The sequence below is a fragment of the Temnothorax curvispinosus genome, unplaced genomic scaffold (genome assembly GCF_003070985.1).
Source record: "Temnothorax curvispinosus isolate PA1 unplaced genomic scaffold, ASM307098v1 QBEX01000525.1, whole genome shotgun sequence".
Classification (NCBI taxonomy): domain Eukaryota; kingdom Metazoa; phylum Arthropoda; class Insecta; order Hymenoptera; family Formicidae; genus Temnothorax; species Temnothorax curvispinosus.
The window spans coordinates 1535495-1557778 of NW_020210305.1; the positions used below are offsets into that span (position 1 = coordinate 1535495).

Below are 22284 nucleotides of genomic sequence, written 5' to 3' on the forward strand. Positions count from 1 at the left end.
TGTACAAAAATTATTAAATTTTAAATTTTTAAATTTTAATTATTTAATTTTTAATTGTTAATAATTCAGAACTTTAATTCTTTAAGCTGAATAGAAATTATTTAAGCTTTAGTTAAATTTACGAAACAGAGAAAGCGCGTTGGAACATCCTGTATATTTATCGTCTTTATAAAGAATCAGTTTTTATTTGGGGATTTACTTTCTTCTTAAAAATAATTGGATAACTTTTTTTAACAAACGGCAGTTGGAAGATTATTTAAAAGGTCGGAAATGTGCAAATGCGAAATATCATGAGAAACGTTGCCGTATATCATGGCTGAGAGCACAGTTTCTTTTTAATCTATTTTGGACCGTGAAATTATTCCGCGAATGGTCACACGTTTCACGATGTCCGCATTAAGTAAAATTCGCCGTTTGCAAGTAAAATATACTCGTGTCGGGCATAATTTTTGTGTAAAAATGGCAAAAATAATCTGATTTTTTAAGTGCTATCGCATACACGATTAAAACGGACTAGAGCGTGTTTCTAAGACGAGAAGAGGCAGTCGCTGAATAATTTAAAAATGAAACTCACTACCGATTCCAAGAAATTGATAGCCTGGATAACCACAAGCACATGTAACACCAAAATAAGTATTTCTATCTTATACATATGCTGCAACCTCTCCATTAACGCGTAGTAAATACGTCTGTATGCTCGAGTACTGAATTCGCTCAGTCTTTCCATCGTATGATGTAGCTTAACGTGTTCGCTACATAAATACCGCTCTGTAAATATAAATTAATTAAATTAATTAGAGAAAACATATTTTCTTGATTAATTGATTGTGATAAAGTTGTCGCATAATTTTATGTACATGTGTTATGTAAAATTGATTGCAATTCGCAGGAGCTTACATTTATGACATTTTAGAAAGAGCATGCCTTCTTCAATTATCACATATTTTGTATGTGCGACAACTTTTTCTTTAAAGTTACATTTTTCTTATGTATTCCACTTTAAATAAGAAACAAATTTTACTAGATAGATTTATTTTTAAATCAGTTACGTAAAAACAAAATGTGCACATTACCTGTATCAGTGTGAATTTCCTCTTCCGGAGGAGGTAGATACTTGTCCAACATAACTTCAGCAAAATCAGTCGTATTGTCAACAGTCTTTAAAATATTGATACCAGTTTCAGTTGACATGACCTTGTCGGCTTGTTGCCAGCTGTAGATACGTAAGTAATGAACCTTGTAATAAGTAAGTAACGTCATAACCCTTACTCTCTGCTTGGTTTCCTGCTTTAAATCGGTAAAAGTTTTAACTGCAGGACGGAGACGTTCAGATACCATAGACTTGGTGCGATCTAATATCTAGAAAAGGAAGAATATAAAAAAGTGAACATATTTTAATATAAGTCTGAAATCAAATAAAGTAATTAAAAATCCATATTATGGATAGAAATATATGTTTGTATGTATCACCTGTTTGGGTTCTTCTTTGATTATCGGTAGATTTACTTCGACGAAATCGATGCCCTGACACAGTGTTTTATCCAGCGTATAAATTGGTTTCTCCATCAATCGAGCAACTGGCAGGGACTTCTCTATCATCGTATTCACCACGCTCTCAACAGTGTCAAAGGCCCAATTCACAAATGTGTTTGTGCCTTTTACACGTTCGTATACCTCTGTAGATTTATCCCACAAGTAGTTCACGCTGGGTATTTTACGTGCGCGATCGACAGCTTGAATTCGATAAGACTGATCCGAGAATTCCGTATCCATGGCTGTAATTGAATAGAGATCTCCTTTTCATGGATAAAACGAATAACCTGCTCTTGGTTCCTGTTACTGCACAGTCTGTGAAAAGATATTAAAGTTATTCTAACAGCAATTAAATTCTTAGTAAAACAATTTTAATAAAACCAGCAAGATGAAATTTTGTGAGAAACTGACTATAAATTGAATTGAATATTTTTCAACAAACTCCTTTACTTCAGGAAATACATGAGGAGACGGAGAACGACGCAAGTGCGCGTTAAAAGTATAAATTGTGTACATAAATTATTTACGTAGAATGCAAATGAACAAAAGGATAAATAATTTACGAACGTAGAAGCAATTGTCCTTTACTCCGATACTTAACACTCAATGAGACATTCTTTACCATCGGCATTACATCATAAGAGTCATTATTACATTAGGCACCCCATGACTTAATAATAAATATTCAGATTCCATTAGCGCATTCCTCTTATACATGAATTGCAATTTAAACAGGACATACACGGCGTTCGCGAAGCAAAAGTACGTTTAAACACACTGAGCGAGAACTAATAAATGATTGGAGCACAAAGCATCAGCGAAGCGCCGTAGGAATGCGCGCGGCTTACTACGTCTCATTGTTCGCTCCGATCGATGGAAACGTGCGAGCGAGTATAGTTATAGACATGTACGTACGTACGCGTCTCAAGATCAATGCCACGGCCGTGAATTGACAAGGTGGTCCGACCGATACGTGATATGATAAAGCGAAACCGTTGACACTTACTCGACGCGATCGTCGCGACTGGACGCCAGCAGGCCTGCTGCCCTATGGCAGCTATGGCTTTGTATTCCTCCTTCTTTGTTACTCTTTCTTTCTTTTATTCTCTTCTCTCACTGTCCCTCTCCACAACCATCGGAGCCTTTGTACCTTGATCCCTGACTCATTTCACTACGAAATTTGTTTATGCGGACGATTGCGAGTTCAATTATTTATACACACTTACGTAGTAGCAAATAAGTTGCTCCGTTTGCTGTCATTTTTCATCACCCGGTATTGAGCGGAAATATGGTTGTCACGAGATGCCACGAGATTACGCCGCTACTGTCAAGTTCTCGATAGTAGTCTCATTTCGGAGCGTGCGTCGGTAAAGACTGAGACAGTCTATAAAAATTGATCGAAATAAATTTCTAAATAAAAATTTTGTTAAATTTCATGAAATTCGCTAAAATCTTATTTTTAAAATTTAATAATTTTTACATTTAATTAAAATTTAAAATAATTATTTAACTTTTCATTATTTGCATAAATATTATTTGAATCCAATAAACTAATGTCCAAAAAAAATATAAAAGTAAATGAAAAACAAATAACGCATAAAAAGTTATTGTACTAATTTTGGTCTTTTTCTTAATATTTTTATTAGAAAATATAAGATATATCAGTTTTATCGCCTTTGTGAAAGTATATGAAAAATATAGAAATGTAAAGGGAAGAGGGTGGTAACTACGTACGATATAGATCTTCCTTTTTATCATATTAGATGAAATAATCTTTAGGAAATGATCGTTATAGTTCATTCTTTAACTTTGTTTTAAAAAAATTAAATTTTCTAAATTCAATTTTTTCTTTTTAGATCAATCAGGATGATTAATAATACAAGAAACATTTTCTCCAAAATTATATTTTAGCATGCATCTGCATAATACTTTATAAAATATATATTTAACATTTATTTCTCACAGTAGTTTGTAGTTCATCGTAAGCGTAGGAAATGTACCAATACCTGGACACGTACCTGTGTCAGTTTACTTCAATTCATCAATTTACTTTTTATATGTTTACTTTTTATACTTTTTTACTTTGTAAAAATTATCTGATAAACTAGGTTTAAAATAAGTTACCTAATGTTTAATAAAAGCGAAATATTCACATTTATTTATAGTTGCTCGAATTAAAAACATTACTTCTTTGTATCGACATATTTTTCATTTTTAACAAAGTGCTTTCGTTAAAAAAAATTATTAAAAAGTCTTACCAAAAATTTTTATACAATATTTTCAACTTTGATACAAATTCAAAATTTTTTTTTTTTTATATTTTTCTTCATAGTGCGTAACCAATTAATTAAATTATGCTCGATTTAAACGCGTATGAACTCATCGAACAAATAAAGCGTCTTTAAACTTTCGGTTTATTTTTTCTCCTCGTCCTTGTTCTCTGTCGGGCTGTTGGTTTCCTTCTCATCCGTTTGTTTCTGCCCAAGGTTCAAATATTGCGTAAGATGGAGAATTTCCACTACGCTGGATATGTACGTTGCTACGTCTTCCTTCTTTACTGTCTTCAATTGCGCGGAAACCGAATGGTAAACACGATTAGCGGTTTTCGATGACAGCTGACCAATCGTTTGTACCGCGTGAAGCACTTTGTTCTCATCCGCGGAGACGGGACCTGTAATAACATCATCATCATCATCATTATTAAAACGATGCCAGTCAGTTAATCAATATAATACGGAGGCTAATGAAATTTCCGAGAACGTACTTGGCGCATTCTCTTCTCCCTCGACCGGTGGGAAGTAATGGTCCAATAAACGATTGACGAGCACGCTGGTATTGTCAACGCCTTGTACAGCCATGTTTCCGTACTGCGTGCTTAGGAGCTCGTTCGCTTTAGTTATACTGATCTCTTTCAGCGTAGATGCCTGTTGCGTGGCTGATTCCTTTGCCGTGTTAAGTTTCTCGATGGTAGGCTGTAGGGAACTGCTCATAACCGCTTTGGCGGCGTCGTATATCTGTCAAATGCCAGGAAACCATTAATTTCTTCTCATCAACTTCACAATTAATTAAACAAGTGGTACATAACTCAGATTATTTCAAATTGTTTATCTTTACTATTTATTTAATTTGTATATTATATTAATTGTATTTTGTTAACAGTTAAAAAAATTTAGAAGCGTAATAAAATTAAATTTTAATAGTCAGGGAAATTAATTTGTAAATAAATTTGGAAAAAAGAAGAAATTTTTCTAAGTTTAAATACACTCAGATTTTGCGTAGTTACCCCACTGTTCGGGGACTGAAAGAAGGCAGGTTTCCTTTAGCGTTTACCTGCTGAGGTGGTTTCTTCACGATCGGAACTTTTTGTTCGACTATGTCCAATCCTTCGCATAGCTTCTGATCGACGGCATTGATCTGTCCTTCGAATTTCTTGGCCAAGGGTGCAGCAAGCGGTACGGCCGTAGCGGTCGCATAATGCAGCCCTGCCTCGGCATAGCTCAGAGCCCAATTTACCAGATGATGAGAATCCTTAACGTAAGAATATGTAGATCCCGTCTTCTCAATCGCCGAATGGACCACCGGAATGTTTTTCACTCGATCTAGCACCTCGAGGCGAGGAGCATCGGTGGCGGAGTTTGCTGTTGCCTTATTTACGTCGGCCATTCTCTCTATACCAAACAAAATAAAATTTAAAATTGACATTCATAACGTTTGTTTCGAAAATGGCATATATCAAACTTGGCATTCTTTGTCAATAAAAATACATTGTATTAAAATATATTCATATCTAATATGTGCGATTTAAATATATGTGCTTTTTCAAATTTATAATTCAAATTTCAAGATTTATGCCATTTTTATGAATACATACATTGATACAACAATGCGATATAAATAAAAACTATAATAAGCTGCGATCTCTCACGTTAACAGTGCGTGATGATATTATGCGGATTTAAATTAGATTCGTGGCAACGCTGAGTTATTTGTGCTACATTTTTTACAATTTTACGTAAGTGGTTGTATGACGATAATTATGTGTATCGCTCGATTATGCACATATACTCGTATATTTTAAAGATAAATGCGTACGATGTGGCAAGCAAATATTTTTCCAGAGATCTTTGTACCTTAAATTCGGTAGCCGGTGAATAAAACTCGTCATTTATCTCGTTATCTAATTATGTGTCAAGCCAGACGCGTACTTTGATACCGTTGTATATATATATGTATATATAGCTCAAAGATCAAACTTCCTCCATTTTTTCCTAGTAAATCTACATATGTGCGATTGGCGAATTAAAAAAAAACAAAAGAAGAAGACAAAAGAACACATAACGGTGAATAAAATCATTGTGATACATGTAGATTGTAGTATGTATGGTATACGTATGTACTATAAATGTTCAGTTTGGTGTTTCATACATTTATCTACGGCATGTGTAAAACAATGCCGAAAAAAGGAAACGTAAAATATAAAGCAAAATCAAATAGTTAGATTTTCATTACACGAACTAATATACTCAACTGATCATTAGATTATGAGTGTAATACATGACTCATCCGCTGGAACAGACGAGGAAATAGTAAACTATTCTTCATTGCTATTGAGTCGCTATTGTATGAAATGCACACAGTACGTTTGGAAATAATGCTCTCTTTGTATTTCACATCCGTTTTAAAATATCGCTTTTAATGAAAGAGACTTAATTTTATACCTTCCTTGTAATAATTCAATTTTATTAATTTAATTAAATTAATTAATGTAGTCTAATAATTTTTTTATAATCTTTTAACAATCTGATTTAAAATATCGTTTTTAAATTATAAAATTAATTATTTCAGATTATCTTTAACAATGAATTATTACTACGCAGTTTCTCTCTAATACATCGCAAGAATAAGAGTGCTAATATTCTATGTACGGGGATAATCCATAACACAAACTTTCTCTTGTCCCAGAAGACTATTGATGTTTCTTATGAAATATTTACTTTAGCTAGGTCAAGTTATAACGTACAACTCTGTGTTTACCCGACGTGAAACCGTACCTAACATTCCAAATACAGATCAACACAATATTATAGTAAATTATTATTACATGAGTATAAATTATTGTATATAATGCATATGTAAGCTCACATTAGTTGTTCAATAAGTATTTAAAATACCAAAAATTATTTGTTAATACAATTATAACTACTGATATTTATTAAACTTAATTAATATAAAATGCCAGTTCATTCACAGTGGTGGTCATGTTAAAAGATGTAATTTTAACATAGAGGATAACACAATAGTACTAGTTATACTTTCTTGCAATATGAATTATACTAAATATAAATACTTATTTGTATTATTTCAGCAAAATGTATTATTTTACATAATATAAATTTAAAAATTGATATCTTATCAATCTTAATGTTTTCTTATTTCACTTTATTTTAATATATACTTACATTTGTATATAACTTGCTGAGGAGAATTACTTGATAGGCAGATGCGTACAACTGATTTATACGAGACGCCGGGTAAGACTGTCGTTATATCTGTGTTAAAACCGGTAACCTACGGGGGAACGTCATTAAGTGGGGAGACCGGTACAGTACCGTCAGTTAGACGGGCGTCAGATACCCTCCTTTAAAGGAAGGTAGAAATAGAATTAATTTTACACTCGTTTTGTTTGCAAAGAGAAATTTTATTTTAATGACAAGAAATTGAAACAATGAGAGATAGATATTATTTTATACTTTTATAATTAGTGGCATAAAATTATTCAATTTTATTATAAAAATCTTAGGAAAGCAATTGATGATAAGATTTCTTTGATTTATGTTATGTACATCTTTTTTTTTATACCTGATATGCTCGATTTAAATATAATTTGGAAAATTACCTAATTTTTATATATTATTCTTTATTTTAATTATTTGTTATTTAGTCATTCAATATTTCAAACTAACAAAAGCAATCTCTTAATTTATGTCTAAATTTTAAACAATGTTTCTTGAATGAAGAGACTCGTTTTCGAAAGATTATTTTAATGTCTCATTTAAAATAATTCTTGTAATTTTTATTACACGTTGTTACATCGAATTATAGTTCGATTTCATCACACGATAGTTTATCTGATGTGTTTTTACTTTGGGTTCCACGTAACACGAGTACGTCTGTGGTCCCATTTATGCTTCTGCGCAGTGAGGAAAGAGAAGGTCTCGTAACATCCGTGACGTGGCGGTCATACACTTCTTTTCTACGCACTTCTATAAATATACGTGGAGAGCGAATGAACAGTCCACGAAGTTGACCCTACGGCGAAAAATGATAATTGGAAATAATGTTGATGCCGTTTAATGAATCATGAATCTGACGCAACTTTTTAACGTTCCGAGATATTTGTCTGTCATGCTCACCCTATCCCTGTGGCTTTATTGTTCATTAGCTTCATTAGTTCAAGAAATTTTATCATACGCGATAGTATATGACCGAGAAATGTGAAGAATTATGATCATTTATTGCAATAAGGAATAATCGCAATGAGTATATATATATATATATATGATTATATTTCGATAAGTTCTTATTGTTCATTCATATTGTTCTAGGTAACATGATAAAAGCAGAAATAAATTGTCTCTTCAATAAATATTACAGACTTAAGAAAAATAATAAAAGTAGTGAAGTATTTTCTATTAAATGTCGAATTTATCATTTCCAAGCTTAAATTTCGTCAAATTTTAATAAATAAATGTTTATAAAATTATAAAATAGTATAATTTAAATAGTAATAATAAAACACTATTGCATTTTTCCTACACACATTTATTAGATTGGTATATTAATTAAACGTACGAAATATAAATTTTCATTGCAATTATATTTGTTATATATTTGTTACATTTATTTAGTGTACAAAATACATATCAACATTTAGTTTTAAAATGAGAAAAAATATCCTTTTTTTGTCAATAATAATATGTGAAAATTTCGTATGTAATGATTAAAAAAAGATTACACAGTTCGAAGGATCTCAGTATAAGGCTTTGAATCGTTAAACGGAGCATTTCTATTTATATACGTATAACATATATACACATATATATTATATATATAAATATAAAATTGTATAACATATGGAATTATATTTATACATGGTACTGAGATCCAATAATTATCTGAAACCTCACATGTTTCGATTTTATTCAAATTTATGCACAACTGAATTATATAAAAAATATACATATATTTTTAATATATATCAATATATATTATATATAACAATTATAGTGTTTGTAGGCCATTATTTTATTTCATTTTGGCTAATATTTATGGTGGAAATTTCTGAAGTTTATTGCGTTCATACCTTTCCTTGTCTTATTCATTTACTTTTGCACATTCATGGTAATACAAAATATATAAATAAAACTTGTCTGTACACAATTCTATATCTTATTTTTACAATTGCATTTTTTTTTATATTTTGTATTTAGAGAGTAACATAAAGGAATATTAGCGCTTCGTTGATGCAGAATATTTTCGCATGTCGATTGCTTTTTCGGTTGCGAGGAATTAGCACATGCAATCACGATATTTCAATTCTTAACGATATTCACAAAACATATTCACCGCAAATAACAATTATATGCGCATAATTATTAATTAAAAATAAATATAAACGTTATTTCCAGTGATAATTACAAATGATATTTTTCAATGGTTTAAATAACCATACGTGGAGATATTTCGAGAAAAACGGGATGGAAGCAGTGCTTTTATTCGCTTTTTTCCTTTTCATCCTGTGGTTCTTCCTTTATTTCGCCATTAGCTTGTGGCTTTTCGTTGACAGTGTGAAGATATTTCGTGAGTCGAAGGAACTCGACTAAACTGTTGACATAAGCCTTCAATAAACCATCCTTCTTGATCGTGCTCAGGTGGTTTATTATGTTTAGGTACACACGTCGAGCAGCTTTATTCGACAGGTGACCGACTGTTTGTAGAGTATGTAACAGCTTGTCCTCCTCAGCTGTGTTTATGTCTGTAATCAAATGTTTATTATTAAAATAATATATTTTAGAAAGTATTTTTGTATATTTAGGGATAAATCTGGACAGTTATTTGATCTAAATTTTATTATTACATTTTAATAATAAAAGACATTTTTATTATTAAAAAAGAAATTAGAATTAAATTTTAATAATAATGAAAGAGAACGGTAATTTGGTGGCTATTATAATTATGACGATAAACTCTTATTGTCATGTCAGTTACTTTCACTAACTTTCTTGTTGACTCGTAACTCGCCGACTTTCATTACGTTCTAGTATTACTTTGCTTAGAATATTTTAATATTTTAAAAAATAAAGAACTTAATTTATATATACTTTTTATAGTTCCCAGTTATTCAGTAATCTAGATAAACCACTTTAATAAGTTGTCAAAAAATAAAAAATATACACTTTACCTATCGGTTTTTCTTCTTCTTGTGCAGGGAAGTATCTGTCAATGAGCTTATCAACGGCAACGGCCGTGTTATCTATACCTCTCACGGCCACACTGCCATAGCGTGTATCAAGTATTTGATTGGCCGTATTCCAGCTGATGTCTCGCAAATTCGTCGCTTGTAGCAAAATCATATCGTTTACATGCGAAATTCTTGATACTGCTTTCTCATAAATCTAAAGAAATATATTCAATATATTAATGTACTTATTTTATCAGTTTCAACTTTTAATTTATCAAAAAACATACGGATGCGAATACAAATCGATAAGCTAATATTCATTAATTACAATTATACGGTAGAGAGAGATCTGTCACAAACCTGTGCGGGTTTCTCCTTCACCAGCGGCACTTTTTCTTCGATTTTATCGAGACCGAAGCATAACGTGTGATCGACGAAATTTATGGGACTCTGAAGTTTTTTCGCGATGGGCACGGCGATGGGCATTGCTTGTCTCGTCGCAATGTTTATGGATGATTCGGCGGTACTTAGAGCCCAATTCATCAATTGATGCGAACCCTTCACCCTAGAATACGTCTCTGCAGATTTGATGACCGCCAACTCAACGATGGGTAATTCCATCACGCGATCAAAGACCTTTAGATGGGGAAGTTGCGCCACTTCTGTCGCCATGTTTCCGGATAAGTTTGTCACGCGTACGTCGAAAATATCTGTTTAAATAAAAACACATTTTTGCAAAGATGATTTATAAATTTATTAAAGTGACGATTGTGAACTTATTAAAGACATTTCGAAGAAAGTATATTGCAAAATATATTTAAACGTATGTATAGAGAGATATGGCAGATCATGTTAGAGCAAACTATATATTCGATGAAAAGATTAGATATATTTAAATAAACTTACTGAAGAGAACTATTCGTATTATTATATATTTAATAATAAATAAATAATGAGATTTTATATAAAACTTTCTAAAACTTCTCAGCAAAAATATTTTTCGCGTGTATTCTTTTGCATTTTATATAATATTAAATTAAATAACAATCTAAACTATTGATTTGTCGAGGCACTTTACTAAAACGCTGAAAGAGAAACTCCGGAAATCGTCTTTCATGACGATAAATGAAGAGACGTAAATATCAATATCTTTGAATACGAGTAACATAATATTTTCGAGTTCGGCAATGTCCTTGAGATGTCGATAGAATCTAGACATATTCACGATCGCGTCGAATTACTTAATTATTTTTATTCACCGTTAAATAATCGTAACATTACTTAAACAATTTTAATGCACAGGCTATCGTAGTAAAAATTAAAATTTCATAAGAGAATGAGATGCGAGATAAATTTCGCGGCTCCAAATTGAACAAACAATTTACCTAAAAAACTGAATGATAACTTTGTTGTGTAATGTGCTATATAACGATATAACTTTTTATAAGACACACAAGAATTCTCGACGATCCACACGTACATGCAACAGCAGTAAAATGTTGCGAAAGAACTACTGTCGTAACTTTCAACTTGAAATTTTCGTAAATCTAACAGTTTACTGTAAAATAGAACTTCTGTCTTGTATCAGTCAAACGTACGGAGATAAAATTTCGATAAACAAGAATTTGAAACATCACTATCTTGTCACAAAATAATACTCACGGTCTCGGATTAACAGTCGATCAGCAGGTAGTTGTTCGCCGGTGCGACTCTCGAACGCGTCTGGTACCTCGGCACGAATGCTGACTCCAGTCACGCACGTTGAACACTTATAACGTGGAGAATCGCCTGCGCAGTGAACGCAGTTTGAATAAGCCAATACTGACCGACGTACGACATGTGTTAATGGTTACCAGATACGAAAACGTCCTCACGGTCAGATTCTTAGGTACCTGCTGTTCATCCCTTGATCTCGTGAGAGCAAAATCGTCTTTAACTAAGAATTCAGGAAGACTCAGAAAAGAATAGAGAATATATACATATATGTACGTGCTTGTCAAATCTATATATAAGCATTAGTTCTTATTTTATTATTTCTTTAACTGTAAAATTATTTTTTCTTTATTATACAAACATTAACTTTTCTATTCTTTAACTATTCTTCTCAAAATTATTGAAATTTTATCGCGCAGACGCGATATTTTAAATAAAATATAATATAAATGTTTCTCTCTAATATGTAGAATTGTAGACATTCCTTTGGAGCTTCCAAATAAAATTTTTTTTAATTATTCGTTATACGTACAACATTCACTTTCGGGACCAACTTTTAATGCATTTCACGCAATCATATCGTCCAACCGTGGCTAGATAATACATTATTCCTTTCAAAGGAAGCAGAATGCATAACACACGCAAAGGTCAATCCCATAGAATAATGTAATGAGCTAAAAGTGAGAGCGTATAAATGTTTTGCCTTCCTGTTTTTTGTACATTAGTATACATAATATATAATATTTTTAGTTAACTTAAATAAACCAAAAAATAGAATATTTTTTTCTATTTTTCTAATATATGTATAATCATGGAAAAAATATATTTTAATTACAATTTATACATAAACCGCAAATTATTAAACAATATGTGAAATAATTTGTACCCCTCTAAGTCTAAGCAAAATAATAGTTTTAGGAAAACATTATTAATTTTCTTTTACTGCTTACCCATGCTCCCTAATTATTATGCAGAATAGATATTTCTCATACAACATATATTTGTAGTATAGTGCTGTGAAATGAAAAGGGGACATAGTTCCTCACTGTCCTTTTCCATAATCATGTCTTCTCTGTACAAAGTCCATTCCGTCTACATCGTCAAATAGATAATTTAGCTGTTATCATCGCTGATGTGATTGTCGTATAAGCGGATAAAGACGACTTAAAAATTATCGGAAGAATTCAGACACATCCGGCTTCCGTAAAAAATATTTTGACTTCAAAATTCTATTATTTAAAAGATTTTTTAAACGGCAAATCTTTGAAATTAGCTGCTCACTTAGGAAGTTATAATCTTTTTCATCATTGATATAGCATTAATAAATTATGCAATATATGAAATTCTATTATTGTTAATTACCACAATTATGTTTCCTTTAAAATATTTCCGCTAAATAATTATTTGATTAGCATCACTAACTGACCTATTTATGACAGTTTATAATCAAAATTTACTATAGAAACTGAAAATTTAAAAATTAATGAAGCGAGAATTTATATTATTTTTAAATTATTATTTCTTGTTCTCAGTTTTATAATAATAATACATGATTATTTTAATACAAGTTTTACTATTTGCACAAATAATTGATAACAATTTGTTAATATGCTTCAATTTTCTTAAATTATTACAATTTATTTTATAGAAAAATGATCAGACAATTATAAATTATAAACTTTGATATTATAAACTATGAACAAAATTTATCTGATGGCCAGTTTAAGGTTAAACTATATAATTATCATAAGAATCTCATAATAAGAAGTAATTTAAAGTTGTTCCTATATATCTACTTGAATAAATTCCAAAGTCCATAGACATATAAATACATACACATGCAAATACTTTCAGCTAGACAGTGCGACTTATAGATAAACTTTTATCACGCGGCGTATGAAGTACTGCGTGAACTTCAAATAAATGTGATACGTCTCATTCATCTGACCTCAATCGTTTGAGTAATTCTTTCAAGAATTTCGTAATTTCTGAGTTATGATCATAGTTCAACAAATTAATACGTAAATGCGTGTTAAATTATTTAAAAGTGATTTAGAAATATATTATTAGCAATTACGAGGCACTTTTTAAGATCTAATATACTTTATACTAAAAAAATCTTAAAACACATTATAGTTAGATGTGTTTATATAAAAATCTGTATAAAGATCTTTGATATATATTATAATAAAAGAGATTATTATAATATTGCATATAATTCTGCATTAGCATTTTGTTAATATTAGTATATAACTATTAATTTGGAATTATCGATAATATTTAATAACAACAAATATATATTTAATAATGAGGAATATTACTTTTTAAACATAATGTACATATATTATTTTTAATATCAGTATTTAATTGAAAAACTCACTCATTTTATCTGCCGTTATTATACGTTGAAAATGTGCATTGTGATTTGCTTGAGGAACACAGGAAGATAGATTAATCCTGGAAGTAACGAATTTCTCCACTTTCACTGTGGAAAGAAATCTGAAGAGAACGTCGCGTTAACGGTATGTTGGTGTGTGACGCCTCACGATCTTTTCATCTGGGTGTCAAAGTCCAGGATTCAATATTTTAAACGCTGCGCAATAAGTATTCGACTTATCTGACTTATAATATGCACATTCAATAATATAATATATACTCTCTTTAATATATATTTGCGATATACTTTCTCCGAGTGTGATTGCACTAAATTGAGAAATAAAGAATATTTGCAACGATAAATAAAAATGCAAAAAATATATATTAAATCTTTAAAAATATTATTATTATAAAAATCTAAAAACTAGGACATTTAATTAAGTTTTTATCTATTAAATACATGTATTATTGTCGTTGCTTTAAATCTTTCTTTAAAATTACGTAAGGGATAGAAATAAACTCAAATTTTTGCGTGATGTCACAATTAAGACGGCCCTTTATTTTTTTACTTACATTTAATTATTGTAGGAACAATAGTTTTGACTATATAATAGACTATAATAGACTATATAATAGATTAATGACTAACTTGAGAAGCACAAAATGAGTATGGCACGGGTACACTGTGCCACTGATAAAATATATTCGATTGTTACATTATTGTATTGTCGTATTGTTGTATTACGTATCACGAATACAAATTCATAAAAAATAATGATGTAGTCGCGGTCGATGAAATGTTATGCTAATCAATGAGCGGCGACTCGGCGTGATTTCTATCCTCGTGTCTTTGACCTTGTAATTGAAAACCATACCAGAAGGGGAAAGAAACCCGCACGTAGCAGTTTTCAGGCGAGTAACTCGCTCGTTACTCGATACCATTTATTGGAGGATTAGAAGTTGCCGACATGTGGTTGTTGTGGTTCTGCTCGTGGTTTCGCATGCGTGGTGCCTTTTGAGAGCTGGGACGACCAGCCAAGAATGTAGCGAATTTTTCCTGCAATTTTTATCATTATATATATTTGTCGTGAACAGATATCTGTTTAATTTAAAAATATTTTGCGCTAACTGATTCATTAATGTAAGATGGTAAATATAACTTGGATATATAACAATAGAAGTAGTATTTTCATAAGCCTGTTTTATTTCTCTGCAAATAATATATTGATAATTTCAAATAATTATACTATAAGAGCGTACTTACCAATAGTAGATTCATAGTCGAACTCAACCTTTCAATACCAGAGCGTATGACAGACACTTGTTCTTTTGTTGCACTGCTCTTACCTATAAATGGTGTCATCTGCAAAATGATATAAAACGGTATAAAACTATTATTAAAATAAATGCAATGTAAAAACTTTTACGTACAATTAGACACGTTAAACTGTCTACTTCAATTAATGCTTTTTTTTTAAATAAGTATTAATTGAAGTAATATAAAAATAATATTTTATTATTCCTATATCTCGTTCCTTAATTACACAAGGCGAAAACTTTAAGATGAGTAAACATCACTCTTCTTAAGTTTTCATCAACCTATGCGGTTGAGGAGAAAGTGCTTTTCTATGATTTCTACTGTGTGCATAGAAAATGTCGCTCTCTTAATATTGATTGAATTATATAAATACGTCAATTTAAGCAAGATCAGTGAAATTGATGTAACCTGCAATGAGGCGTCCGCGATGGCAAGTAATTGATGAGAAAGCCTGACAAGTAGATGACCTAAACGCCGCGGAGTTTTAGCCGCCAATGCCGCGGCGCCGTTCACCAGGTGCACTATACGCCGTGCAGATTCGCGCGTCAAAAGCACGAGAAGCTGTTCGAGTGTATCTGGACGCGCCTGATTTTCGGGTTCATTCAGACTCAACGTGGCCCACAGCTCCTTTGTCTTTTCCATCGCCAATTTTGGGTCCGTGACTATCTGCGCATACATTACAAATCGATACTTACATATATGTTCTTTAATATACATATTTCATATGTCTCTCAATCAATTAAGAGAACACAGTAGTGTTCGCGCCAAGTAGATATACGCAAAGCGAGATTACATAGACACTACGTGATCATACCGAGATCACGATAAGACTTAGTGATCATCGCGTAGTAAATATTCGTATCGGAATTTAACTCGAGTTTCTCTTTACCTGTATTTGTAAATATTTATCACGCTAAGATCACTGAACGTCCTCGTGATCCCGATCACGCATCTATCTGCGAACTTATTGAAGCTTTCTTATCGAATACGCGGATTTAAGAAAAAAATTCTGAATTTTAAGATACGGGAAGATATAAATTATACAGTTAGAATATTCTGTCTGTTCTCACTTTGTTAAAACATAAATGTTTATATTCCATGGTATAATCGTGGTTTATATTGAAATGAGTTTTTTAGAATTCCAAAAAGATTTCATAGAAAGGTCGTAGAAAGATATGTCTACACGATATGTGCAAGCGTTGCTTTCTAGGAAGAATATCTGACATAAATATTTATAATTATTATTTTTCCGGGGATAGAGTATGTGAAAGATAAGTTATTCAGCGTTTCATGGCTACGATGGTGTAATATTCCTTTGTCAGCGACTATTTCGCACAAACATCTTTCTAATCAGTTGTAGCAGATATGTAAACCCTTAAAATAACTGTTAAAAAATAAAAATGTATCTACATGATATGCGTGTGTATGTACAATAAAATGCATGAAAAGCTAAATAATTTTGCGCAATGTACATTTTGTGCGCCGTAATATACAAATTTTTGACATAATTTAACCGTGCATGAGCATGTTGACAACTGATAAATGATAAATCGTAGAAATATCGAACCTTACCAATTCCACGACATATAGAAGAACGTGAATGCACTCCGTTCCTTGTTCCTTGAGTGCGCGCGCCTCGACCAAAGTACGTCGTGTCAATCTTTTTTGTAGTTTCCGCGAGAACCTTGCACCATGTTTAATCGTTCGTGACGTTTTGCTCATTTTTTCAGTAGGGTTGGCTTCTAAATCACAGATTGCCAAACATTTGATATTTATTAATGTTGTTAATATCACACGCAACGTTGTATATATATATAAAACGTATTATATATATTTACATATATGTATTAATAAGCTACTATCGTTGGGCATTGTTCAATTCTATGCAACGAGATAAAAAAACATAAAATAACGCAATATACGTATTATTACATACGTGGAATTTTATAGAATTTTGAAAATTTGATATATTACCGCATTTATTATCTACTTGGTCGGCTGGATCTGCTGGCAAGTAACGATCCACATACTTGTCTGCAATCGTTAATGCACCATCCAATCTATCAGCGGCGACGTCGGCAGCTTGACTACCGATGTGCGTGACACTTCCGGCACGCATTAAAACCGGCTTCACGATCTTCTTATTTACATAGTCTCGCGTGTTCAAATATATCTAGAGCGTGAAACAGGAAATAAGTATTAATTTGCATATGATGATTTAATCAAGATTAATCTGTTTACGCGCGAGACAGCTAATTGTTTCAATTGATTTTCGCGTAATCCATTTTTCCGTCCAAATTTTATTTATGGTAATAATAATAAATAAATGTTGCTACAAGCACATATATGTAACGATACATATGTAATGTTGATGTAACAATCCTCTTTCTTACGAATACATCTGTGAGGATAAGTATATCTTCACATAAATTTCGCATTGTCCTGCAGAAAATATTAGTAAACTTACAAGATGAGGGGGAAGATGCACTGCTGGCACTCTCTGCTCAACAATGTCGATACCTTTGCACAGCAGCTGATCGATTGTCGTAATTGGTCCATTGAATGCAAAAATTGCTGGTCTTGCCGTCGCCGTTGCGATTGCCAATGACTGCTCTGCCGTATCCAAACTCCAGTTCATTAAAGAATTCGAACGCTAAAGAAAGAAACGGTTTATTGAAAAGACCTTATATCTTTTCGTTGTATCTCATTTGAATCTTTGAAAGCAAAACTGGTTTTCCAATATGATGACATTTTATATCATCATGTATAACATTGTTTGTAACAATACCTTTATTTTTCTATACACATTACCAGCGATGTGTATACCGCTTTCCACGATGGGAAGACTCGAAATCCTAGCCACAGATTCAAAATGCGGCAAATCCGAGTGCCGCCTCCTCACATTTGCTCGCGCCATATGGGGAATAGTCGCTGCAATTGACAGTTATCATTAATGCTAAATTGGGAAAAAAAGATATCAATGCAACAACAATCTACACTTTAACCTGTATGTGTATTTTATTATTGTGAACAATTTCCACATTTTTACGATTGCTAAATATTCATAAAAATGTTTTTCTACAAAAACTAAATTTTTCTCATTTTGCCTATCTTCGGATTATGCGTCTATATTTTCGAAAGAAAAATGCTTTAATTAATATTTATCAATTGTATATACTGGAAAATAGCTAGAAAACATCGCTTACAATTAACGTTAAATCAACATACATATTCAGCTTTTTCTTATAGAAAAGTATATTCCCATTTTATGCAATGTGTTTTATATATCATGCTATATATGACTTGATACTAGAATGCAAGCAATTGCATCATATAACCGGTTAATATATTTAATATAGCGCTCTCTATGTATCATATGTTCGGTTCGAAATAATCCCCGCGTTCGTTTCGATTCGGTAAAATAATTTCTCTCCCTTTTTCTCCCTTTCAATTCGAAAAAGTAAAATCTTATCTACGGACAAATTCCCCTCTCTCCAATTGCGGCCAATAAAGAATATTATAGATTATCGCTAATACACCAGTTCGTAGAAAAAAAAACACGTGTTATCTTTGGTAAATGTAAACGGCGCCATATGTCACTCAAAAGGAACGACTTGCTCAGCATCCGCTCGATGAACCGATAAGGGAGGTCATATCGGGAGGGGACGGTAAAGATTTTGCTTCGTGGTTAATGTCGAGGCTATATACATGCTCTCTTTTGCGAACATCAAGTAATCCTCTCTCAACCGGATGATATGCTAGATTAATCGCGATCGATTAAATTCGCCGATGGCGATAATACGAGACAGGGACATTCATTAAACTCATCGACGCTTCAGTCAAAACTATCGGTGAGACTTTCACCCGAAGGAGTTCACTACGATGCATGAGAATGACAATCGAGCTGAGGTGGAAGCTCCCTCCGGTGAAATCTCTCTGTGAGCGATTACGCTGATGGACGGCCACTTTCTCGTAGAGGTCAAACTTTCTTTATGTGCACAACACGTGCATCCGCGTCTGTACCGTCGTCCGCGAGATTCTATCCGCAAATTCTTGCTCTTGTATCGATGTATTTATTACGTTTTACTCAAAATTACACCTGCAGATATTTCTATAATATTTTAATGATTCGGTGTTCTCTTCGCTTTTATATTATTTCTTGAGATACTTTATGCCGCTATTGCGTCTTTGATTAAATTCTAATCTGATTTGTCGCGTAATTACCAAATTACCGATTATATATGTTGTGCACTAAAGTGATGTTTAGGCAAACTCAACGCGAAAAACTTCTGCTGATTTCGCACAGGGATCACTCCTTTCTTCTTTTTACTTTGCGCGCGGTTCGACTGTACAATCAGCTATACAATTATATTCAGATGCATACGCGCAAATACACATGCCCGTGCAAATATAAATATGCATGTATGCACAAATACACACGTATATACGAGTCACGAATCGGATTAGATCCAAATCTGTGGAGACCGTAGATTAGTATCATAGTTACGTCGGGGACTCTTACCTGAGAGCAAAGGCGAGCTGCCTGCGGATTCTCTGCGGGATACCGTGTAACCGGGCCAATCGCGTTCGAATCCGACGGCCGGATGAGACGACAGAAAACTCGGCGTTTCGACCGAAGAACCGCGCCGTTGACTGCACGATGGAGACTGCAAATGGGTATCTCATCGGTTTGACCTATGACACATCGATTATATACGGACGCGGCGGACGTAATGACGCACGAATAAAAATCTTTTCCTAACTTCTCTGCCATCTCTCCGTGCATAGGAATCGGAAAGAAACGTAGATATTGAGTGCGTTCCGTTTTGCACATTTCTTGTTGCTTAACATTCGGTGACAACAAAGATAAATGATGCATTATGCGCATCATGCGTAAAACGGAATGCACCCAACTTGCTGAGCCAACTTTGCGTACGACAATGGGTTGCTTTCACAGATAAGGCAGGCTATTGTCGAAGTTTTGATTCTATATGTTAAAATTTTTTGAAAGAAAATGTTCTTAACTGCTAGGCATTCATGCTTCGAACATCTCTCTTTTCTTCAAAAGTCCTTCATTGAAAATTATAAGTGTAATAATTACAAAACTACGAAAACATTTATTTCATTTTTATCAGTTGTGACACTTTTATTGGTCCTCCAAGTTCTTCCCCGAGCTATATTTAAATTATTATTGTATCTACCTTATCAAACAAACGTTGCGGCATACATTACATGACAACGATATTTAAGATATCAATTAACAATACCTACCTTTATTCCAATTTTTAAAAGATTTTTCAATTTTTTATTATTTAGAAAACAAATTTAGAAAATATATTTGTAAATATATAAGTGCAGTTTAATAAATAATCGCGTTTGTCTCGTTCTACAGGATTATCACGTCAAGCTTTATGAGTCGAATGAACATAATTGCAGATTATTACTCCGAGACGCTAGACATCACGTGAAAAGGTAAAGGAGCAAAAAGAAACAATATGAAAAACTCGAAATTATCTCTGGCAGACGCTCTTAATTACCATGCAAAGTCCACTTCGCAATTCTATCTCTACAAAGCTGGAATATCCCATGGTTGTGTTTCAATGTAGACTTATTTTTCGCCAATTTGTACTTATCTTGCCCTGTCTACTGGCCCTGATTTTACTTATCTTCTTGTTAGAAAAATTTGTTCTTGTCTAATCTAATTCTACTTCTCCTTAAATAAATTATTCGTTTAAGTATAATATATGATTAAATGGAATGTTCCGAAAGAGAAAGTAATAAATCGATACACTTTCCTTGTCTGTATTTATTTGTTTATAAATATGAAGCGCGAGTTTTCTTGTAATAGTCTTTTAAAATGTGCTTTTAAAGAAACTAGAATTTTCATAGACCTAGATATTTTAAATAATTAAGACACCGTAAAAGCTGAGTTAACAAAAATTTAAAAATTTATATAAATTAAAATTTTACTTTTAACACATTACATTTTTTGAAAATCTAAAATACAAGTTAAAATCTCGCAAAATAAGTAAATATCGTGTATATCGTTATAAGTTTAATTTACGTAAGTACGTTGATAATATATTATGCACGGATATCTTTTCCGATACTTTTATCCATCATCTTTTCAATGAAAAGCTGTCAACGTACGCGTCGTAAAAATATGAAAGAGCTGAAGCTCTTCTCATTCATGATGGCGCCATATAACGTTAGATATAACGCAGTCAAGATGATATTAAGTACAGTATTTGTTAGTTAACAAAATATACTGCGCAGAAAATATAATAAATATAATTTTTTAATATTTCTAAAAAGTGAAATTAATTGTATTATGTATAGATCTTAATTAATCAAGCAATTAATTAATTTTTTGCAAAGTATATATATCTAATCAATTGTAAATATAAAATATTTGTGTCCATTTTAATTAAATAATTAATTTGTTGTTTAAATAATTAATCTGTTACTAAATCTTTGTTTATATTTTCTCAAGTAACAATGATAAAATTTATAACTTTTCTTGTAACATCAATAACAATTTATTCCACATTTTAACAAATGAGTATTATATATTTTAACAAATGAGTATTATAATTATACAGACATAGAACAAGCAAGAAACTAAATAGTTAGAAATATTATGCAATTGTAAGAATTTAAAGGGTCAAATTGATAGATCAACTATTTCATTGCTTGTTGAGAATAAAGTGTCGCTAAATTCAACTAACACTAGTTCAATCAGAAAATTGTCGATATTCATCGTCAGAAAAGATGGCTTTTCAATGAGTGAAAATTGCACATAATTTTTATAGTAAATTAGTAACTGTATGAATAAAAATGATTGAGCTTTAGTAATTAATTTGTTTTAAATATATATATATAT

At 32.0% G+C, this 22284-nt stretch overlaps 4 protein-coding genes across 10 annotated transcripts; all 4 read right to left on the minus strand.

Annotated features, from left to right (window-relative positions):
- Positions 1–328: 328 nt before the first annotated feature.
- On the minus strand, positions 329–2867 carry LOC112455539 (lipid storage droplets surface-binding protein 2-like). 6 transcript variants are annotated; one of them, XM_025017537.1, is made up of 4 exons: positions 2540–2867; positions 1471–1848; positions 1074–1359; positions 329–768 (listed from the first exon to the last, which is right to left on the minus strand). In XM_025017537.1, exons 2-4 carry the CDS (start codon positions 1771–1773, stop codon positions 527–529), a joined length of 831 nt encoding a protein of 276 aa, XP_024873305.1. In that variant the 5' UTR covers positions 1774–1848; positions 2540–2867; the 3' UTR covers positions 329–526. The 6 variants fall into 6 exon arrangements, with proteins under 6 accessions (XP_024873305.1, XP_024873331.1, XP_024873339.1 ...); XM_025017563.1 differs by having other exon boundaries at positions 2453–2542; XM_025017571.1 differs by lacking the exon at positions 2540–2867 and adding an exon at positions 2449–2533.
- Positions 2868–3850: 983 nt separating this feature from the next.
- LOC112454725 (lipid storage droplets surface-binding protein 2-like) lies at positions 3851–7081 on the minus strand. 2 transcript variants are annotated; one of them, XM_025016284.1, is made up of 4 exons: positions 6993–7081; positions 4864–5201; positions 4298–4547; positions 3851–4204 (listed from the first exon to the last, which is right to left on the minus strand). In XM_025016284.1, exons 2-4 carry the CDS (start codon positions 5194–5196, stop codon positions 3948–3950), a joined length of 840 nt encoding a protein of 279 aa, XP_024872052.1. In that variant the 5' UTR covers positions 5197–5201; positions 6993–7081; the 3' UTR covers positions 3851–3947. The 2 variants fall into 2 exon arrangements, with proteins under 2 accessions (XP_024872052.1, XP_024872044.1); XM_025016276.1 differs by lacking the exon at positions 6993–7081 and adding an exon at positions 6062–6099.
- A 1623-nt stretch (positions 7082–8704) lies between these two features.
- LOC112454717 (lipid storage droplets surface-binding protein 2-like) lies at positions 8705–14106 on the minus strand. Its single transcript, XM_025016266.1, has 5 exons — positions 14088–14106; positions 11657–11782; positions 10355–10704; positions 9995–10208; positions 8705–9568 (listed from the first exon to the last, which is right to left on the minus strand). The coding sequence occupies exons 1-5, from the start codon at positions 14089–14091 to the stop codon at positions 9306–9308; spliced, it is 957 nt and encodes a 318-aa protein (XP_024872034.1). The 5' UTR covers positions 14092–14106; the 3' UTR covers positions 8705–9305.
- A 579-nt stretch (positions 14107–14685) lies between these two features.
- LOC112454712 (lipid storage droplets surface-binding protein 1) lies at positions 14686–20088 on the minus strand. Its single transcript, XM_025016251.1, has 8 exons — positions 19924–20088; positions 18190–18332; positions 17869–18054; positions 17376–17574; positions 16974–17143; positions 15810–16067; positions 15348–15446; positions 14686–15140 (listed from the first exon to the last, which is right to left on the minus strand). The coding sequence occupies exons 2-8, from the start codon at positions 18316–18318 to the stop codon at positions 15012–15014; spliced, it is 1170 nt and encodes a 389-aa protein (XP_024872019.1). The 5' UTR covers positions 18319–18332; positions 19924–20088; the 3' UTR covers positions 14686–15011.
- Between the last annotated feature and the right edge of the window lie 2196 nt (positions 20089–22284).

Bases quoted from the DNA above. Each gene is read 5' to 3' on its own strand.
- LOC112454725 (XM_025016276.1), bottom strand. From the start codon at position 6,089: ATGTATTACACTCATAATCTAATGATCA. The intron at 5,202-6,061 runs GTTGAGTATATT...TGTTTGGTATAG, and splicing joins CACTCATAATCTAATGATCA to AGAGAATGGCCGACGTAAAT. The intron at 4,548-4,863 runs GTAAACGCTAAA...GGCATTTGACAG, and splicing joins TGAAGAAACCACCTCAGCAG to ATATACGACGCCGCCAAAGC.
- LOC112454717 (XM_025016266.1), bottom strand. The intron at 10,705-11,656 runs GTGAGTATTATT...TTATTTAAACAG, and splicing joins TCGACTGTTAATCCGAGACC to ATATTTTCGACGTACGCGTG. The intron at 10,209-10,354 runs GTTTGTGACAGA...ATATTTCTTTAG, and splicing joins TGAAGGAGAAACCCGCACAG to ATTTATGAGAAAGCAGTATC.
- LOC112455539 (XM_025017537.1), bottom strand. From the start codon at position 1,773: ATGGATACGGAATTCTCGGATCAGTCTTATCGAATTCAAGCTGTCGAT. The intron at 1,360-1,470 runs GTGATACATACA...TTCCTTTTCTAG, and splicing joins TCAAAGAAGAACCCAAACAG to ATATTAGATCGCACCAAGTC. The intron at 769-1,073 runs GTAATGTGCACA...TTATATTTACAG, and splicing joins GGAAATTCACACTGATACAG to AGCGGTATTTATGTAGCGAA.
- LOC112454712 (XM_025016251.1), bottom strand. From the start codon at position 18,318: ATGGCGCGAGCAAATGTGAGGAGGCGGCACTCGGATTTGCCGCATTTT. The intron at 16,068-16,973 runs GTAAGGTTCGAT...ATGTATGCGCAG, and splicing joins TTCTATATGTCGTGGAATTG to ATAGTCACGGACCCAAAATT. The intron at 15,447-15,809 runs GTTACATCAATT...ATCATTTTGCAG, and splicing joins TCGCGGACGCCTCATTGCAG to ATGACACCATTTATAGGTAA.